The 20,481-nt window shown below is 49.3% G+C and overlaps 1 protein-coding gene across 1 annotated transcript in view; it reads right to left on the bottom strand.

The window, feature by feature from the left end:
- The window catches only part of SSH2 (slingshot protein phosphatase 2), a 72,188-nt gene extending 56,021 nt beyond the window's left edge, over nucleotides 1-16,167 (bottom strand). Inside the window, 4 exon segments of the mRNA XM_042829967.1 lie at nucleotides 15,888-15,994; nucleotides 15,997-16,025; nucleotides 16,027-16,139; nucleotides 16,141-16,167. Of these exon segments, the coding sequence (XP_042685901.1) occupies nucleotides 15,888-15,994; nucleotides 15,997-16,025; nucleotides 16,027-16,139; nucleotides 16,141-16,152 (261 nt within the window). The 5' untranslated portion in view covers nucleotides 16,153-16,167.
- Nucleotides 16,168-20,481: the final 4,314 nt, after the last annotated feature.

Genomic DNA, 20,481 nt, shown 5'->3' with positions numbered 1-20,481 from the left:
CTCTGTGAAACACCACAGTGCCACAAAGGCCAGGCTGTGTCAGAAGCTGGAAGCAGCTGCCCATTCTCCCATCCAGACGTCACAGCCCTACGTGCTGCCCAGAACAGCTTCAAACACACGCGCTGTGCTGAAGGCAGGAGAAGGACATCAGCCTTGGCATGAGGCTGGGCTTGCCTGACCCCTGCAGTTCAACAGATCCGTTAGATTTGTGGCCCTGCAGCACTCAGCTGCGTAATCCCAGCTCCTTTGTGCCATCTGTTGTCCCCTCAGCAGAGCAACCATGCGCTCTCCCCAGTAACCAGTATGCTGATCCCCCCCTTCATCTTCCACCAACCCTGCAGACTACCAGGATCTTCTTCCAGGGGATGCACAACATTATCCGTAGAAAAATATATGGGATGAGAGAAATGCTTCGGAACAAAGGCTGGGGATGCAGGAGGCTGGAAGAGCTGAAACCTACTGAAAGGTGTCTTCAGAGCTGTGAGCGCCTACGCATCTTCTGAGAGCCAGGTTTAAGGTCCCACCTAAGCACTCAGTGCTCTCAGTTTCTTCTTATAAGGTATCAGTTATGAACAGTTTCCAATTGATACACCAGCCTTTGGAAAAATGCCCTACATGCACACTGTGCTCCTAAGACCACTGCCCTTAATACCTCCATGGCATGCTGCAGGCTGGGGGCTGTACCTCCAGCCCAGAAACTGGCTGCTCTCTGACCACAGGTTGGAAGTCAGTGACTGTTGGCTGCCTTGGGCTCCTTAATCCTTAAATCCCCACACTCTCTTCTTGAGGTTAATCCAGTTAAAACCTTCCCTTCCCTTCGGCCAGTGCCCTGAGTGGCCACCTGAGGAGCAGGATGTGCTGGGGCTGCTTCCCAAAGGCTGTCCTGCCACGTAACACAGCAAAGGACACATCTGATTGCCTGAAATTAGGAGCAGGTAGGTGGGGGCAAAGTGCTCCTTAGGGATTGGTGAAGTCAGCAGGAATCAATCCAAATCCCTGAGCTGCTTTCTGCCTTAAGATAACAGGAAACAGGTTTATGCTATGCTAGGGTAATGCAATCTTAAACCAGTGTAAGCCCCTGTGAAAATCCCGCTTTGGGAGGAGAGCACAACTTGCCTTTGAGGTCATCTCTAAATAAGACAGCCGTAGGGCATTGCTGGGCTTGGAGTGGCAGAAGGAAACAGCCCCTTCAGAAGCACACTGCCCATGGGCTGCCCGGCTCACCAGGCCATGCACTGCAGCCAGGGCTCAGAACATATTTGTGCTCTGGTTCACTCACGAGCAAAAGAAGCACCGGTCTGCTTTTGAGGACTGTTTATCAGCATCATCCTTCAGCCTGGGGCAGCAGGATGGGCAGCCCCAGGTAGGCAGTGAGCAGGGTGCTTGTGGAGATAGCAGGTATGGGCTGGGAGGGGGGGTGTGCAAGGCTGAGCCCAGCGCATTCCTAACCACAGATATGGAAAGCCTCTGCTCCCTACTTAAATGCTCGTTCTGAATGGCTGATTAGTCAGAAGTGGAATGTTTCTGCATTCATGGAGGAGCTATTTTAGGATTACATTATGCACTCTGCTTCCATTAATAGATCCATTTATTAACAAAAAAAAAAACCATAGCAAAAAAAGGCACTACACCCAGCAATGCATTCACCTCAGCAGACTGCAGGGCTGCGCATACAAACACCCAGAGCACAGCCCAACAAACCACACTTTGCTTCCCAGCTCCAAAGACTGCAACGTTCTCCAAGTCCTGGTGGGATGAGTGGAATCCCCACATGCCCAGCCACAGACCCCAGGCCCAACCCCACCAAAGGCTAAGGGGCAGCTCTGGCCAAGCAGAGCCATGCAATGCAAGACCATCCAATGCACAAAGTACCAGACACAAACAGTTTGGCCAAAACAAATCCACAACACAGTAACACCCACCCCCTCCTCTGAAACAACCACACACATTGTTTCTTCAAACAAATAAATCACACTGAAAAACGTGTGGGTGCTGATATCCTGCGGGTCAACATACGTGCAGAGCAACCGTAACTTCTCATCTCGTGCTCACAACCACATCTGTACCACACATGTCAGTCTGGATCAAATAACACCCAGCCCATGTGTGTAAGTGAGGACAGCCCTGCCTCGCTTCTCCCCCAGACATGTAGGGGCTGCAGCCGTGCCTGCAGAAGTTGCACACCGTGACCCATCTATCAGCTGTGACGTCCAGCTTTCCTCTGTCCTCCCCAAACGTGAGCTGCAGCATCAGCATTCCATCACTGCGGTTTCCTAGGAGGGAGCTGTGCAGGAGCTCGAAAGGAAGCAGCGATGCCAGCACTTGGCGAAGCCGTGCAGCCAAGCTGCGTGCCAGCAGCACAAGGGATGGTATTTTAATTTTAAAGGAATCCATAATCTTGAAGGAGGGCAGGTTCAGAATGAGGAGTCAGTTTTCCGGCAGCCCTGCTTCTACTAGCAGATTTGTACAGGCTGTTTTGAAGGCCAAAGCAGTCAAATCCAAAAGGTACACGTATAATAAATCTCATTAAAACCAGAACAGGTCAGTCCTCTGATGAACTTAAGCTGCAGATCCTTCTAATGCGCTTGAGGAGAGCTTGGCTGACCAGCCAAATGAGAAGGGATCCCTCAGCTGACATATCTGCACCTCCTGAGCCAAGTGCAAATACTGCTGGGGCTACACAGAGCGAGCCGAGGGTTTGAACCTTCGGGTTTTTTAATGCAAGCATGAACAGCAAGCTAAATCCTGAAGTGTGAAACAATAAGTACTAGAGAGAGAGCTGAAAACAAGGTGCAGCTTGGAGGAACTAAGGTGCTACAAAAAAAACCCACTGGATTAATCCAAGGGTGCAGGCAATGCAGCACAGCAGCACACACCGGCAGCAGGACTGGAAGCTGGACATAACTTCATTAGCAGCATTTTTTGCTGCTTGGAAATGTCAGACATTGTGGAGGCAGCCCTCAGCCCCCCAGCTCCAAACACAGCAGGAACACAGCGCAGCCCGCCCTGGTACAGGCAAACACACGGCTGCAGTCACAGGAGCACATTCTTCAGGGCTCATGAACCATCACATGACAAGCATCACAAAAAGCCAATTTACTAAATGATTTCAACTTGGAAAAATTAAAAATCAAAGCTATTATTATGGAAATCCCTTGGAAGTGGAAGCTGCACACGCACAACAAGATCAGCTCTGGTGTTACCCAAAACTTTTGCTTTTTAATGTAATCGTATCAGCTTGGAAGCCCCTAATACAGACCTGCAGTTACACAGCTCACAGCCAGCACTCACTGACGAACTCCACAATCAGCCTCCCAAGAAATGCTTGCAGCGTTTCACTGAGAGTTAAGCAATACTTTTTGTGATCTCTGGAAAGGCAGCTTGTTCATCTGCTATGTAGCATGGAGTGAACTACTTCTTAACAAGTAAATACATAAGCAAACCCAAGAGGACATGCAATGCATGGTCCTTTCCTTATCCATCAAGATGCACTGCCAGCTACTCATTGCTTCCAATGCCTACCATATAAAGGAAAATAAAAGCAGAACTGCTTCTCAAGAGGAAGGCACTGTATTAAGCAACTTCCACACCTGCACTGTCTGTATTGATTTCTGTACCAGGACAAAGGAATTTGTTTTCTATGCCATAAGAACCATTTCCATTCGAGATCTCAAATCTGTATTTGCATTTTATCTTGACATTGTTATCAGAGATCTGCCCAGTCTGAGGGCAATGCTCCACATTCAGGGATGCTAAAGGCTTTGGATTGTATAAGAAGGTTACAGCGAGCCACAGGGCCACTATCAAACAGATCGCTGCAGACTCATCCTTGGGATTAAGTCATCTCTATTTACGAGCCCTTATGCGATGATCTGTCTATTACAGCTCGTAAGTACTGCATGAAAGCCTCTTCAAGGCCTCCACCACCATCTGTGAATTACATTATTAACCACGGTATGAACTTCCGAGGAGCATCTGCTTCCCTCCCCACCCCCCTCCTGCAGGCACTGGCAGGGCTCTCTGGGCTGCAGGCAGGCTGGGCTCCTCGCCTGCCCTCGGGCAGCACGGGGTACAGCTCAGCTCTGCACATCCACAGCCCTGTGTGCATTCTGAACAACCCTGGGACACGTGCAGGGCAGGTGTTCCGCTGGGAAAGGCTGACATTCATTTCATTTTGCAGAGACAGCACGGGAAGGATGCTGCTGACGTAGTGCTGCAGAACACGGGCTCAGGGGCTGAGGCACACCTCTGGGAGGTGACGGAAACAGGCAGCGGCCGTCCAGCCACTGCAGGTAGCTGCTGCTGTAGCTGACATGCTGGGTGTGAATAAGCGTTCTGTCATCCCAAACCTCCTCCCTGCCGAGGATGTTTCAGGAACTCACTGTGGAAACGGGCCAGCTTCCTGTAATCAGGCAGCAGGAAGGGATCCCACCGCCCTGGGTGGCAGAGCTCAGGGCCAGCACCACGCAGCCCCCCGGCTTCTCTGCAGCATCACTCACCCTTACAGGAGCAGCACTCTTCCCGTATCACTTGCTACTGCTTGCTCTTCAAACTGAGCTTTTTTCCCTTGCTCTGCACTTCTTTAAGAGCTTCTCCTCACTTTAGCTTCCTATGCAAAACCTCAGTGTTTTTTCCAACTCAATTCCTGAGTTGGTTACAGATCACAGTCAGGCAACACTGTCTAACAGCCCTGTGAGATACAGTGTCATCCTCTGTCCTAGCAGCAGTATTTCTTGAAAGAGAAGAGCAATGTTATGGCCAGCTCAATAAAGACCTCATTCAGCAGGGATCTCCAGAGCAAGCAGTCCTGCAACATGCAGTAGCAAGGAGAAAAGACAGAGGGAGGGGAGAAAAAAATGACACTGTTTTGGGGTAATCTCACAGGAACCCTTCTGCTGACATACTGGTTATCTAATTCCCATGCTTAGAAAAATAAATGTTGTCAGGTATGCATTGATATGCTCAGACACCAGCAATTAAGACATACTCCCATCATGACTACAGGTAAATGCTTAATGTGTTGAAGTCTCCCAAACAATGGATAGGTGCATCCAGGATCACTGTCATTCCCATGTGCTGCCTGAACGCTCTGTGCAGGTCGTGAGAGGAAGTCTGCAATTACTGCTGACCTCAAGCTGGAGGAGGTGAGGAAGCTCAGCACATGCAACTTGCCTCCAGGATGGTCGCGCCAGGGTTTAATTTGTTTTTGGTGATGACTGGCTGCTGTAGGCTGGATGGTGGGGCAGATTTCAGCCAAACCACTGCCCAAATTCCCACAAAGGGACATAGCTGTGTTTTTATGCAGACATTTAAACAAGACAAGAGAGTCATAAGAAAAAAAACAACCCTAAGTCTTACGAGCTGTTTTAGAAGGCTTGCTTAACAGTCCCAAACCCTTATACCCCTATAACTTTCTGGGAGAGGGAGAAGAAAAGTCAAGGAACATGGCAAGTCTTACAGCATGTTAGTGTCCATAGGGAAGGCTCTGCCAGCCCAGCTCCCACCGCACAGCAGCAGCAGGGCATCCTACCGAGAGCACCTTGGGGTTACAGCACTAACACTTAAATGACAGCAGCCAGCACTGGAATGAGTTCACAACACTCAAACAGTAAGTGCAGGTGATCATGTAATCAAATTAGCTAATTCTATGTTAAATCAGTGCATTGAATATCACCCAATGAGCTCATTTTTGGAGGCAGTTCAACGCCTCACTTCTAGGACTGATGTCAGAGTCACATGCTTGGAGAGGATCAGCCTGCAGCTGGATATTTTAAAGCCTCCTATGAGGAGTACAGAAAAGTCAGTGCATTTCAGCAGCATCAACTAATGAATTTGTGTTTTATCATAACAATTTAGTCACCAGACCCAGATGTCGACATCCCTGTGGGAATATTGCAGAGGTTCCCCTTCCCTTTGGGCCACTCTATGGAAGACGAAGAGTACAGCAACATCCTTGTTTCAATGGAGAAAGTTGTATTTCAACAGCAAGGAAATCAACAGAAAGATGAGGAAACAGGAAACTCTCGCTGACTCTGAGTGGCTCGTGATAAAGTGATTACTCATTGGCAGACTAAACTCAGAACTGGTACAAATAAATCACAGCAGAGCAAGAGGTGCTGAACATCGGGAGCACAAACACTTCACTCAGTGACATTCGGCCCTACACTCAAACCTCACTCATCTCACAGATCAACAGTGAAGTTGTATTTTAATCGGCCGTGGCAATGTTTGACAGCAGTGGCAAGTGCTCATGCAGTACTGGTGAAGTCTACCACACTGATATTCACTGCTTGCACTCTTCAACAGCTACAACCAGACCTGCACGACGCAAATAAGCAGTGTCTTCACTGTGCAACTGCATGCGACTTTTTTGGGGGGAAAAAACAATGCTCAAATACAAGTGTTGTGTGCACCAGGGTGCAGAGTGAGTGGTGGGAGTGTTGTCAGAAAGCTTACCTCCACGCCCATTGACTTCAGTGGAAGGCTATATAGGAAAAGCCTCTGAAGACGCAGAGCTCCCTAACCCATGGCGCTGTCCATATGCTATACTCAAGAAAGAGACAAAACAAAAGAAACCACAGAAGTGAAGAAGCATGAAATCATACCCCCCTCTTTGCTTTCCTGAAGGCTCTCGCTGTCCCCACGCCAGCTATCAGACCATACACCCTTCAGAGCCCCTCACTGCACTGCCCGAGCCATCCCCATCCTCAGAGCATAGGATGAGCATGATGCTAAGAATGTGCTCACACTGCTCCCAGGAGACCTGGCATGAAGATGCCTGAAAGCCTCATGCTCTGCTCCACTTAGTCCAGTGACACTAGCTGGGTTAACCGGGGCTGCACGGACACAGCAGCCCCCACGAGCAGCGCCTCACCACACACACAGCAATGCCAGGCACTGCTTGCACCATGGGAACCCACAGGTGAACAAACGTGTTTGGTGAGCAGACTGCAGCTGGGGTCGGGGAAGGTTATGACAAACGACACAAAGCACCATTCCAAAATCACTTCAATTCACTCCCAGAGGCTCATTTGCAGACTGCACTTCTCATCCTGGGCCTTCAGTCAAAGAAAGAAGAGACCAAAGGAAATAACCAGGTCTTCATTTTGCTACTTGTGGTTCACTAGGATATCCTCTCCCATCTCACAAGGTCTATAAATTCGGTACCTTGAGGGTTTAAGTGAGCAGAATGCAGCCTTAATTCCAATCTATCCCATTTTCAGGCACAGAGCCCCACTTTTTCAGAGGTTTGAAGCTATTTGGCAGTTAGATGCAGCCTGGACCAGGCTGTACTTTAATTTTAGACTTAATGTAGCATGTACTCTCAGAAAGGTTTACAATGCAGCCTTTTGTAGTTAACTTGCTCCGAGCTGGGCCACTGCCAAGTTGTTATCAATGACATTTTAAAGCAGATGAATGAAGTTCTTATGTATGGTGACAAGCAGAATTGTGATATGGCACATGCACACACTGAAAGAAGAGAGCTTGCTATTAGTTTGTCAGGTTAATAAATAAATAGCGATTTTATGAATCAAACCCCTTTATTAGGAAACAAAAGAACAAAATTAATATTTATAAAGCTTTAGAGCACCCTTTAAAACACGATTATTCCATTTCAGTCAGAGCCACCATCGCGCTTTAAAGACTCTTGGGAGCAGCTTCTCCTCCTGATGCTGTGATGGGGGCAGCGCCAGGGCTGAGGCAGAGAGCAGGGCTGAGCAGTGGTGCTCCAGCACTGAGCTGCAGGGCCCGAGCTGTGCTCAGAACAGAGGGCTGCACGCTGGCAAAGCTGGCTGCCATCAGAACACAGCTGGAAGATCCCTCTGTGTCCCCTCCCCTGCAGGAAGGCCCTCTGCTCACCCACTGCTGATGCACCTCGAGAGCTTTGGGGCTTTTCAGTATTTCCCACAGCGCAGGCAAAGCAGGATTCACATCAGAGCGGAGTCCAAGAAGAGTCAAATACGTCCAGGAAGTGCTGTTTCACAGCGACTACACGAAGTTCTGACAACAGACTGCCTCCCCCTCGGGCTGTCTTCATACCAACCCTCCTTGGATCCAGACGCTCTCTCCTGAAACCAAACTTCTAAGTTTAAACTTAATGAAATCTCAGCTTGTTTTACTATTTTTAAATGAGCCGCATCTCAAGTTTAAAAACCAAGACATGAACGCTTCCTCAAGCTTATTTTAAGTCAAACCATCTTCAGGCCAAATTCTAACCAGACACCAAGCTTTCCCCTCTCCTCAAGAGAACATCAAACCGTACTTCATTCCTTGTAAGAGAGCCAGACAGAAATAACCATCTCAGCATCCCCACACACGCACACCTCTCAGTTACACAGAGCTCCCTGCAGACTGGAGCAGTGGCTGGTGTACGTGGAAGAAAAATTCCACTTCAAAGAGCAGAAGTGTGGGCTGCAGGAGACTGGCACAGCCGACAGCACATGTTGAGAGCGGGGATCTGCAGAGCACGGGACAAACGCTCGCCCTCCTCTTCCATCCCAGCCGTACTCTAAGTGCTAGCTGATAACGCCTCCCTTGCTGACAGTTTCTATAACAAAGCCCAAATACAGGGAAGGCATCTCAAAACACGCTGCGCTCGTTGTTTTGCCCCCAGACCTTCCGTTTAAGATGCAGGTGCACAGCGAGGCCAACTGATCTGCACCACCTCTCTGAGGAGCTTCCCCAGCCAGCAGGCAGCAGCAGCTGACAAGCAGCCAGAGATAACATGAGCACAGATTTCTACGTCCAGACCCAACCCACACCACAGGGGAACCAAACGTCTGCAGATTCATTTAAAAGCTGAAGTTCAGGCTTGAATGTCTTTTCATTGTTGTGAGACCAACCAAAAACATCACCACGAAGGCAGAAACGTCAAAAAGCAGCAGAGAACAGGTTGATTGGTTTCACTTCTCTTTTTGAAGTCCTAAGCTAGCTACCCCACCTAAGCACAACTCAGCTGAAAACAAAAGCAGAGGAAACTCCCCCCAGCAAAACTCGCTGGATGTTACATAAGAAAAAATGCTTGTTTGGGAAATGAATTCAGTCTTTGTCAGCCATGCTGCAATTTTAAAAGGCAAAAGAGAACTCTGTCATTTCTGGGCTCACACTTCAACTAGCTGCCATATTCTTCTTGTCCTGTAACTTTAATACCACTTTTTGAAGCGCTGTGTTTAAATCCAAATCACTGAACAGCAAGCCCAGATCTGCATCCCTAAATTATTTCATATCATCCAGAAGGGCTGTAGAAAGGAAAACAATCAACAAAAAAGGATTAGAGAAGAAAAAGACTCAATCTCTATTCCAGAAACATGAAAGGGCCAGGAAGAAAATTCAGGCTACCTCCGAAGCTCTCCTTCAGAGAGCACAGCATTTCACATGCACAGCACATGCCCTAAGCCCTCCCTCTCATCATCACGCTAAAAGGCATAAAGATGAAAAGCCTGGAGTGTTTTTTGTCCTTTTTTTTCTTAAGGGATCTAATATACACATTTCTCAGATGTTAGCCACTGAAGGTAAACCAAGCCAGCTGAACGAGTCTTAGAAGTTCTCACATTAATGCTAAATGTGATAATTCTGTACATCAAAACAGAAGGGACATGGCAGCAGCCAGCCAGAGTAATTGGACAATTGCATTCCCTTGCAAGAAGACCAGCTTTCCACGTTAAGAACCCATTTCTCAGATATGAAATTCAGTTAAAAATTGAAGATAAAGGTGTCCAGCTCAGCAGCTCTTGCATTTTTGCTAAGGAGGCCTTGAGAGCTAAGAAGTGGAAGCAGTAACCCTCAACAAAAGCCTCCTGCTGCCACTCTCACCCAACTACTTCTGGTGCTTGAGAGAGAAGGTAAACTTGTGCTTGGAGCCCATCCTGACCTCCTGCTGGGCTGTCCCACTAACAACACAAAGCCACTTACAGAAAACGAACAGCAGCAGCTTGCAGATTGTCTCCTAATGAGACAGCATCAACACCAACCGCTGCTGCAAGTGTGTTAGAGCCTACTGAGGAGAGACAATGTATGACCCGATGGATCCACAGCACGCAGGAGCTAGCTTGGGGTCTTCTGCCCTACAGATCCTACTTTCACCTCAGAGTGGCTCCTGGCTCACCTCACTGGGCTGTGGGCTGGAGGTGAGCTGTGCAACAAGGAGCCTGCATCACAAATCCCACACTCACTTCCCAGAGATGCACTCCCTGTGTGCTGCCCTCAGGGCAATGGAAAGATCAGGCATCCAAACCGCCTCCTGAGCTCAGCACAGGGACAGGATGATCTGTGATAGAACAGTTATTTCAAAACAGGACAGATTAGACTTCTCGTGAAGTAACCAAAGACATTAGAAAGCTGTGGCTTTAAGTGCCCCCCTAATTTCACCCTGAAATGCTCTGCACTGATGCTGTAATTTCTTCACTGAAGTCTCAGCTGAGGAGTTCCGTGGGAGAAGGAGGAGCAAAATATCCAAAAGCAGCGAGCAGGCACAAACAAAACACATCCCAGCAAGTGCCACAGGCATTTCATTTACCAAGGCCATAAGAAGTTCACGTCACAGGGTATTTGCCAGGAGTTTCATGATTGCTGGCATACACAACAAGGGTGCGTCTCACCATGGAAGCAACAAGCTGCTTAACTGCATGACTCATCCTACAGCAACGTTCTGTGCCTTCTGATCAGCCTGCAGTGAGCAATGCTGATAAGAGGCAGACCCAGAGCAATTGCACTTGGGCAAAAAGCTATTGGCATATATGAAGCCTGCCCAAATGATAAAACACACAAGGCACAGATACTGCAGTGTTACACACGCAATAGGCGCAGCATTTTGTAGGTGGTTCTGGGACCTAATGGCTTTGTACAACCCAACTCAGAAATGCAAATGTGGTTTTAGCCTTCATCAGTTTTTATCCCTTGAAGCAGAACCCTGCAGAGGAACAGCTTCCAGCCAATGTATTAGAAATCCTGTTTCTCTTGTCCGAATTCCCAACTACTACTAATAGATATCTATTTCTTCCTTTGCTTTCAAGATCCCTTTACACCAACGACACGTGCATTACTCTCATTACCTAATAAATTAGAAGGATATTCAAACTAATCAGAAATGAGGCTCTGATTAAATTCCCAGGCTGAACTGAACAGCTCAGAGACTCGGAGCAGGCAGCTGACAAGAGCGCTGCCTTCACGTTGCCAGGCCAGCTTACATAAAGCAAGCACCACTCGGAGAAGAAGAGCAGCTCAGTGCACACCTACTGCTAAAAGGACGTGCAGAGGCCAGACAGTGAAAGCTTCGAGTCAACCGAGCTCGAGAAACACGGGAGCATTTCTGAAGTCTGCTGCCCACGACGGCCTCACAAGGACAGCGAGAGCTGGCAGCACTGCGCTGCACAGAGCTGCCTTACCTCAGCAGGGCCGAGTCACAAAGGTGCTGGGAGGACGTGGTTTGTTGTGACTGCAGACGAAGCCCTGAGCTGCAGGCTGTGAGCAGCCACACAGAGCTGAGCTGCCCATAGGCCATCTTCTGTCTCGGGAAATTCCCCAAGACACAGCAGCTGCAGTGACAGATCTCTCAGGATTTAATTTCAAGGAAGTGGAAATCCTCGGTCAGTGCCCTCTCACACCAAGACACTTCCAGCAGATCCCTGTTTGAATGGCAGCCTTCATTCACACAGCTCTAAGTAAATGTTTCAGTGGCTCAGAATAACAGCAGATACACACAGCAGCCCAAGCTCTCAGCCTTCCTTGGCTGCTCTGACAGCACGGATCGCAGCAGGCAGACAGCGACTCCTTACAGCATCTCACCCAATTTTTAAATGAGTTTTTTTCCCCTACACATGAACTCAGTGCAGCTGCAGCTCAAGAGGAGATCAGTGCAGTGCCCGTTTCACTCACTGCTCCCATTTAACTTTGTATTTTGAAAGCTGCAACTTTCCTATCTGGGATGCCACAAGCAGCATCACACCCCAAGGAATAAGAAAAGGCAAAACTGGTACCAAGACAAAACTTCCTTCAACCTGTGAACGACCATCCTGGGGTCAACACTGAAATAAAGTGAGCAGGCAATAGAGGGGGGCTGACCTGCCCACCACTGCTTCTTTGGGCTGCACTTCACTGGTCATGATAGCAATACTCCAAAGCTGGCAACTCGTAATGCCCCAGGAAACAAAGCAGCAAGAGGAGGACACAGCAGCTGCCAGCTTTGCAAAGAAACCTTACAGTAAACTAGTAGGAGGCACGAGAGAAAAAGGCATTTTATATTCAGTATGTCCTTTAAGTCAGTAAGTTCTCATTAGGAAAACTATAAAACATCAGTTGGTGAAAAATAGCGAGTAAGAGATGGGAGCATCTTTAAAGAAGGCACTGCTGGGCCTACTAAATGTTTCAAAGGAGAACACTGCTCCCTTAGCCAGCCTGCAGTCCCCTCCATGACATTATACAAGCAGAGCTATCAAGATCTTAACTAATTTAAATGGGACTTCCGTGTCAGAGGAAGATTTGTCAATGACCAAACTCCAATTGCCACGTTGTTTAATAGTAATTGCAGCGCCAGAGGTGGAGAAATGTTATATTTAGCTGAAGCATAAATAAGCAGGAAAATATTTCCTGTGTGCTCCAGCAGCAAAACACGACAGAGACCCTCAGACACATGTGCAGGGCTGTGCTTCCTGCAGGCTGCTCCCCTGGGATGGAGGAGGGGAAGTCAAACAGTTTATGTTCTCATTTGCTTTAAACTTACTTATTTTTTAAACCGTGCATTTTAGAACAATCTATGCAGAACATCCTCTCTTTCTGGGTCAGTCTCTCCCTTCCAACACAGCATATTGCGTCCCTGAGGGTAGGGAAGACAGCGAGCAGTGAGAGCAGCAAGGGCCAGATTGCCTGCCCAGCTTCTTCCCTTCAGAGCAGATAAGCGTTAGGCTGAGGAACGCCAGCACTTAAAAGGAATCGCAGCTTTTGTTCTGCAGAACCGTGCATAAGAATAATTTAAAAGCACAAGTTTCAATATATTATATCCCAACACACATAATTACCAGAAGTCTACAAAGAGCCTGAGAGCTGCTGGCATCACAGGACGGCACAGATGTGATGCTGGCCTGCTGGATGGGGAACCCAACAACCTGCAGGGCCTCAGACAGCAGCACTCGCAGCACTGGGAGGCATGCAGTGCATAGCAGCTCCTCTCTGCTGCACCACACTGCCTGCACGCAGCCTGCCCTGGGCATGGCACTGTGGCTGCTGCGTCCGTGCTTCACTATGGAGTGAGCAATGGAGGCAGCCCAGGTTTGTGCTTCACTATGGAGTGAGCAACGGAGGCAGCCCAGGTTTGTGCTTCACTATGGAGTGAGCAATGGAGGCAGCCCAGGTTTGTCAGAGTAGAACTTGTGCAGTTCCACAGGAACAGAGAGCTCATTGCTTAGAGATACCAGCGGCTCAATTAACTTCAGTATTTGTTTACAGGCCAGTTTAACAGCTGTCTTGAACAACAATGCAGCCCAAGCAAAGTCGCTTATTCCCTTTCAAAATGCTAGTTTTTGTTTAAACAAAGAAAACACATTTCCCTTCTTTCCCACTCGGATGGGACAGGTTTCTTCACCTCACTCCAGCAGAGCTCTGACAGCAAACCTGAGCAGCAGCTGTGGGCAAAGTGCTTCATCCCATTGCTTTTGCTCATGAGGTCGCTGTGCCCGCTGCTACATCCTGCTATCAAGGGCAATTTCTTCACCTGGACACACGTCCTTCTTCTGAAGGGACCAAACACCACTGCACACACAGGAGAAAGACAAATCTGACTTAGCAGCACAAACGAAGGCCCAAGCAGCCCCTCTCCAACGCCTGGCACCTGCACTCTCCTGCAGCCCTGCCCTCCGACACCAGCCTGAAGCGAAACCTCATGAGCTGCTCTATGGCAATGAGAACAGGATAAAGGCCTATAAATAAAAGCCATCCGATTCAGAGCGATTCAGATCAGCTATTCCCCTGAATCCAGAAGAGCCAATTATAACTGTTTATAGGGCATGCTTAATGCAAGAAATCAGTTTAAGGACATCAGTTTCACCCTTTCTCCTTGTCTGAGAATCTTACCTCTAAAGGGGGGAAAAGAAATATTCAAACAATTTAAAAGAGAATTCATTTCTGTCCTCAAAATTCTTAGCAACCCGGGTACTGAACCAGACACAGCCATACATACAAGCTTACTTTCTTTTTTCCTGCCCACAATTTGACCAGTAAATCCCAGCAGTTATCAGACAATCTTCCTTCAGATACAGCAGGGGCTCAGGCAGCAAGATAGAGCCTTACACCTCTCCCAGAAATCACTGAGCAAGATGAACTCCCTTTCAAAAAGGAAACTTTGAGATGCAGTTATCAGCCCACACTGAAGCTATCTCAAAGAGTTTACAACAGATAGGCTGAAATAACCTCTTGTAATAATGAAAGATTCAAGGCTCCGTAATGACAGCCATCCATAAGAAGGCAGGCTTGCAGGAGCACAGCCTTCAGGACGACTCAAAAGGTGCCTGCCCTGTTCACCAGGCCTTGGCAGCCTCAGAAGGAAACGATGAAACACCTGAAACGATGCTGGAAGTTTCCATTATGAAGAAACAACTCAGAGATGAAGGGAAACGACACACAAGTTGAACAAAACGCTGACAGAAGGATGAAGAACCAACCAACTCCAGGGCTAAAAGGGCAGGCCAACCCCAGAACATGGTGAGGAAGCTGCCACAGGAAATGCATAGTTGAAAAGTACGCTTGACAGCAGTTAAGGACAGAACGTGAGGAGCATCGTTTCCACTTCAAACCGCGAGAAAAGACTGAGAAAGAAGAAGAAATTATGAGAAGCAGAACCAGATTAGGAGCACAGTCCCACACTTGTGTTTGTATGGGCACTAAAAGCAGCGGTACAGATTGCAGCTGAGTGCTGAGAGATGGAGGGAAGAGCACAGAGGCACGGAGAGAAGCATCCTGTGGATGTGCCAGACCTGAAGGGAGCAGCTTATGTACCTAAGAACTGTGCAGAGCTCAAGCACTGGTGTGGGTATCAAACGAAGAACAGAAATGTGTTCTTATCACACTGAGTGATCCCTATCTAAAGGAGCCAGGTAACCAGGTTAGAAAAGAGCCTGGCTGTTTCAGGTGGGAAAACCTTACAGAATACAGCTAATTGCTCACCTGTATCAAATACTTAACAAAGGAAGGGACTGCACATCCAAGTGGAAGTCGGGAGGATGCCAAGAGGGACCTACTTCTGCCATGAGAGCTCTTAAATGCGAGAAACCCGTGAGGAAAGGAGGGCTGGGGAGGTAAGGCAGGCAGAAGGGGAAGTAATGCAATGCATTAATATTGATGGCAAAGAAACACAGGTAGGAATTAAACGCGTCGCTAAATAAACAGATCTTATGGGAGACATGGAGTGAGATAAAGAGAAACCAAAGCAGCCGACCGAGCGGTCCTGCCGCCCCCCGCCACGGGAGCGATGGGGATTTCAAGCCTCGGCCCACAGCGCTACAAGGAAGGAAAAAGAAAAAGCCCATAACAGCACAAGCCGCGCGTTCCCGGAGGGCCGCTCGGTGCGGACACCAGGCGTGCCGTCCGATGGATCGGCTCGGCGCTCCCTGCCCTCTCCCACCGCCAACGCGGAATCCACCCGGCTGCGCTGCGGGGCCGCGGGCGGGGCAGGGAATCCCGCTCCCCGCAGCCCGAGGGCTCCCCGCGGCCCGCCGAGATGCCGCCCCGGCTCTGCCCGGCTCTGCCCCGCCTGGCCCCGCGCTTCGTACGGCGCTGCTCGGCGGGGCCGCGGGTCGGGGCGCGCGATCCGCCCGGCGCATGCGCAGTTCCGCGCGCCGGACCCCCAACGGCCACCACAGAGCGCCGCGCTCCCCTCGGCGCAGGGCGGGCGGACTCACCGAGGCGCAGGGGCTGGAGGTGGCGCTGGGGGTAGGCGAGCGCTGCACCGTGACCAGAGCCATCGAGGAGCGGCGGCGGAGCCACCCGTCCGGCCGGCGGGGGCCTTACTCCATGGCGGGCGGGGAGGAGGAGGAGGGCGGGGGGAGCGGAGGTGGCGCGGCGCCGGCCGCAGGGGGCAGCAGCTCCACGCGCGCCGACGGCCGCTCGCCGACTGAGGCGCGCTGGGGCCGGGCCGGCCGGGCACAATGAGGCGGCACGGCGCATGCGCGAGCTGTCAGCGCGGCGCCGCCTCTGGGGGCGGTTAACCCTTGCGGTGCCGGCGTGCGTGAGGGAGCGTGTGCCGGCACCGCCTGAGGCGGAGTGCTCTTTGAGCACTGAAAACGGCTTGTAATTCTTCTTTATAATTTAGTGTCCGAGCAAAAAGCTCGTCTGATAAGTACACGTGATATCTGAAGCATTAAAGTATGCCCAGAGCGCAATATTGCCGGGCAGTTTGGGGTCTGAGACAAAGGCGCGATGCTTTCAAGCCCAGGGGAGCCCACATCGCCCCTAAGTGCCCTGAGAGCAGGTGGCAGCGAGCTGGGGTCGGCTGTGCTCCCAGCAGCAGCACGAGAGGGGAAGCTGGGATGGAGCGTCACGGGGAGCTGGGGTGGGGGATCCCCGTCCTTGGAGCGCTGAGGAGCCGGGGGGATGTGGCACTGAGGGCAGCGGGCATGGTGGGATAGGGTGGGGATCTGAGAGCTCCTTTCCAACCGGAACGGCTCTGTGATTTGACGTGGGCTCTCAGCCTCGTGCTCCCAGCCCGCCAGCTGCCTTGCATCTGATGGGAGCTCTGCGCCCGGCCAGCACGAGCCATTCTAAGCACGGGACAGCACAGGCTCTCCTTTACCCGACCGTATATTTAAATCCCATCCAACATTCTGAGCACTTGGTTCATAGCGTTTGCATCTTGGAAGGGCTGTCAGGGCTCAAATACCCCCCATACATCCAAACAGCGTCAGGGGGTCCCGCTCCGCAGCGCCCCGCAATCAGGCTCGGCCGGGCCGCCTGGCGCCCCCTGGCGGCTGGGCGGTGCTGCGGCGGAGCTGTGCTCCCGAGCGGGGAGGCACAGCCAGGTGGGCTGCTGGGAGAAATTCCAGTTATAGTTTCAACAGCACTTCTTTCGCATCAATAGTTGCTACTTCCCCCTGGAATTATCTCCATAAAGTATGCTTCCATGACCGTATTAATGTAATACAGTCATATAATTTTTATTTTGTTCTCACCCAGTTCAGGAAGGAGCAGAAGTGAAACATGTCATGGATCAGCAATGTAGCAGAGCATATGGGATCCCTTTTGTTCCCAGTAACTCTAAAGATCATTTAGATTTGCTGCTATATATGCTTACTCACATATGATGTTTGTTATCCGCGTTATTTTTTCTCCCTGATTTGTTCCCTGTGAAACAGAAGAAGTACATCATCCTATGGGAAAACACTTCTTCCTTTCAGCTAAAAATGACCCTGCAGGGCCCTTTGCAGGCAGCATTGGGAAGGTGAGAAGCACAGACAGCAGTGCTCAGTGGTTGGTTCCGTGCAGGAAGCTGAGCAGAAGATTCCTTGCCATGCATGTGCCAGGCAGTGCTGCTGCAAAGCCTTTGCTGTCCTTTGCAGCAGGGGCAGGACTCACAGCTGAGGGTGGGGAAGGTCTGCTCTGTCATATGACAACATAGCTCTGCTTCAAGGCATGCATCTTCTGTTCTGTGCAGGTTTGGCCGAGTGCAGGGGCTGCTGTTTCATTCCTCATTTTGAGAAATAGGTTAGGATTACTATCAAGAAATAACTATTTAAACCAGCTTCCAAAATAGACTTTTGTGTAATATTCAGATATGGGGAGTTGGATTCGATGATCTCTAGAGGTCCCTTCCAACCCATACAATTCCGTGCTATGATCATACAGCTCTTGCAGGCATTTGAACAGTGAGCAGCTTATAAATGCATCCACCACAATGGAGCTACCATCTACAGTTAGCTAAAGGTCAAACGTATCAGTTATTAGCTGCAGTAATCACAGTTTGCAATGCTTTTTTGAGCCATTAGCAAGGTGTAATTTGCATGTGCTTTTCAGCAGCAGCATTTAGATGTGAAGGAGGCTGCTCCAAGCAGATGGATTCCGACTGAACAGAGCCATGGCAGGGCACAGCAGGGCTGTGCAGGCAGGAGGATGGGAGCTGTGGCCATGCTGTGCCCTGTGCTGAAAGCATGGTGCTCAGTGCCTGGGCTCACAGCCCCGTGCTTCCTCTGAGGGATGTGGGGCTGTAGGTGGGCTGGGTTTATGGAATTGCCTGCTTTCTTCAACATGCTGTGAGCATTTCCCTGCCCAACGTGACTTACTGTTACTGAGTGATGGGGCTTTCATTGCTCAATCTTGGCATCAGCTGCACGAGGCAACAGAATGCTTCCAAAATGCGTATCTTAAACAGAAAAACAAAACAAAACAAAAAGATAGAAGCAGCAATTCCAGCGAAACATCTGTGATGACATATTCAGCCCATTATTTTGTCAACAGTGCAAGTATTTGATGGCATAATAAAAGGATACACTTTGCTTAGCGAAAACATTGTCAGATAGCAGCCAAGTTAAATAGGGGGCAATTAAAAGTTTGCTTAACCCACGGGATCCCACTTGCAGAAACACACGGAGCCTTTGGGATCCCACCTTCCGTTTGCATTTGCAAGCTCTTGTTTGGGGGTTAAAAAAGCTTTAAGAAAAGAGAGTATTTTTTTCATTGAGCTTTCATAGAAAAAAAAAAGTAGATGTGTAAGTTGATTGTAACAGCAACAAGTTGTGAACTGCAAAGGGGAGTTCATCGTGCTGCTCTTTGTCTCCCTCAGATTCTCACATCTGTTTTCCTTGCAAGGGACTTTTGACAGCGCTGGACTTAACAGACCTTGAATGTGAAGGTAAACCTGTCACCGGGCACCTGTGGATTCTCCTTCTGACTGTTTGTGCTCACAGTGCTGTCTGTTGCTATTCAGAGCCCTGTTTTGTTTTCAGCTGTGTGACAGCAAGGCTCTAAGTTCAGCACAGGAGTTGTCTGTTGGCCTGCCAAAGCCAAAAGACAGCCTGCAGCAATTCCGAGTGGTGGGTGAGACGTAGCAACCCTTGGGATCATTGCTTAGCAACTGCAAACACACCGAGGAGTAAACCTCACTGCCCGGATCTGCAGCAGGCCTGAGAAGTCCCTATTTCACCTTGAGATCTCTCATGCTTGAGAACTGATGGGCATCTATTCAATTCCTGTTCGCTTGCAAAGCCACTCTGAAAGCAGGAAGAATAAAGTCTGATTTGATACCTGCTCGAAAGGTAAGGGAAAGAGTTCTGTAGAGCTTCAGAAAAGAAAAGAGAAAAAGAAAGCCTTTGTTTCATGATCAGATATGAAAAGGGCAAGAGGGTGTTGGGCTCCTTGTGATGGGTGAGTGCATGGAGCACTTTAGCAAAAGGCAAAGCTATTGCTGAGCATCAGAGATTGGACTGATTTTGAAAGGGCTTCTGCAACCCAAACATCTCCAAAATATTTACCTGCACAAACTTCAGCCCTTCCTGGCCCTCCTGGTATCCCACCGCTCAGAATGCCCTCGCAGAGGAACAGCAGAGCCATAAACGCCTGATTTATGAGCAGGTTTGGGTTTTGCACAGAAGATGGAGAGGTCATCATTTTGTGCCTGCAGGGTTTGCAGCAGGAACACTTCTCTCCCAGCCAAGGAGCTGGGAAGTGGCATCCTACTGAATAATGAAACGCTTATCTTGCCTTCAGCTTGAACAAAGGCTTGAAGGAAACTTTATATCACATTTGAAATGTCCCATGTGTTCCTAAACCTGCTCTGTGCGCACTGTTCTTACATTATTTGGACTGTCAAGCCTCCACTTAGAAATATCATAGCATTTGAGAGCTCTGTGTCTGATGGGCCAAATTCTCAATGCAAATGTAACTGATGTGAATCAGCGTTGAAGTTTATCAGCTGATAACTCCTTCCACAAGCAGGAGTTTATCTCTGTAATCACTGAGCAGCTCCAAGTTTTAGGGATTGATCCTGGCACCCTTCTGTCATTTATTTGGAAGTCCATGCTGTGCGTGCCCTCTTCCATCCCTTCACTGCTTGATTTGTCTGCTCTGCCCTACAGCCATCAGCGCGGCCCCATGTGCCCTGTTCCCCTCTTGGGGTTATGCCAATGCTGTGGGACTGAGAAAAAACAGCTGCACTTCGGTTCTTCTGTTGTTCAGAGATGCAGAGGCACTTCATAAACATTTACTAGCCCACAGAATCATCCTAACAAATAGTTGAGGGCAATGTAGGGAATACATTTGTCATCGCTGAGAACGAGGCACCCCCTACAGCAGAGCGCATTTGCTGTTATAACATTGTGCAGAATCTGAGGAGCAGTTTCGTAAATGATGTCAAAAAAGAACTGCAAGAACAGTTTATTTTGGCACGACAAAACCAGTGGATTTGGAATGTGAGCAGAACATTTGGTTAACACCCTGCTTTGAAGCAGGAGGAGTCTGGTTTCACAGCTCATTGAGAGAAACCCACCTAAGCCAGGAATGATTTGA

This window comes from Centrocercus urophasianus, unplaced genomic scaffold, assembly GCF_019232065.1.
Source record: "Centrocercus urophasianus isolate 14NV4802_14NV808 unplaced genomic scaffold, USGS_Curo_1.0 seq_33, whole genome shotgun sequence".
In the NCBI taxonomy this organism is placed as follows: domain Eukaryota; kingdom Metazoa; phylum Chordata; class Aves; order Galliformes; family Phasianidae; genus Centrocercus; species Centrocercus urophasianus.
This window is presented reverse-complemented; position numbering and strand designations above follow the sequence as displayed.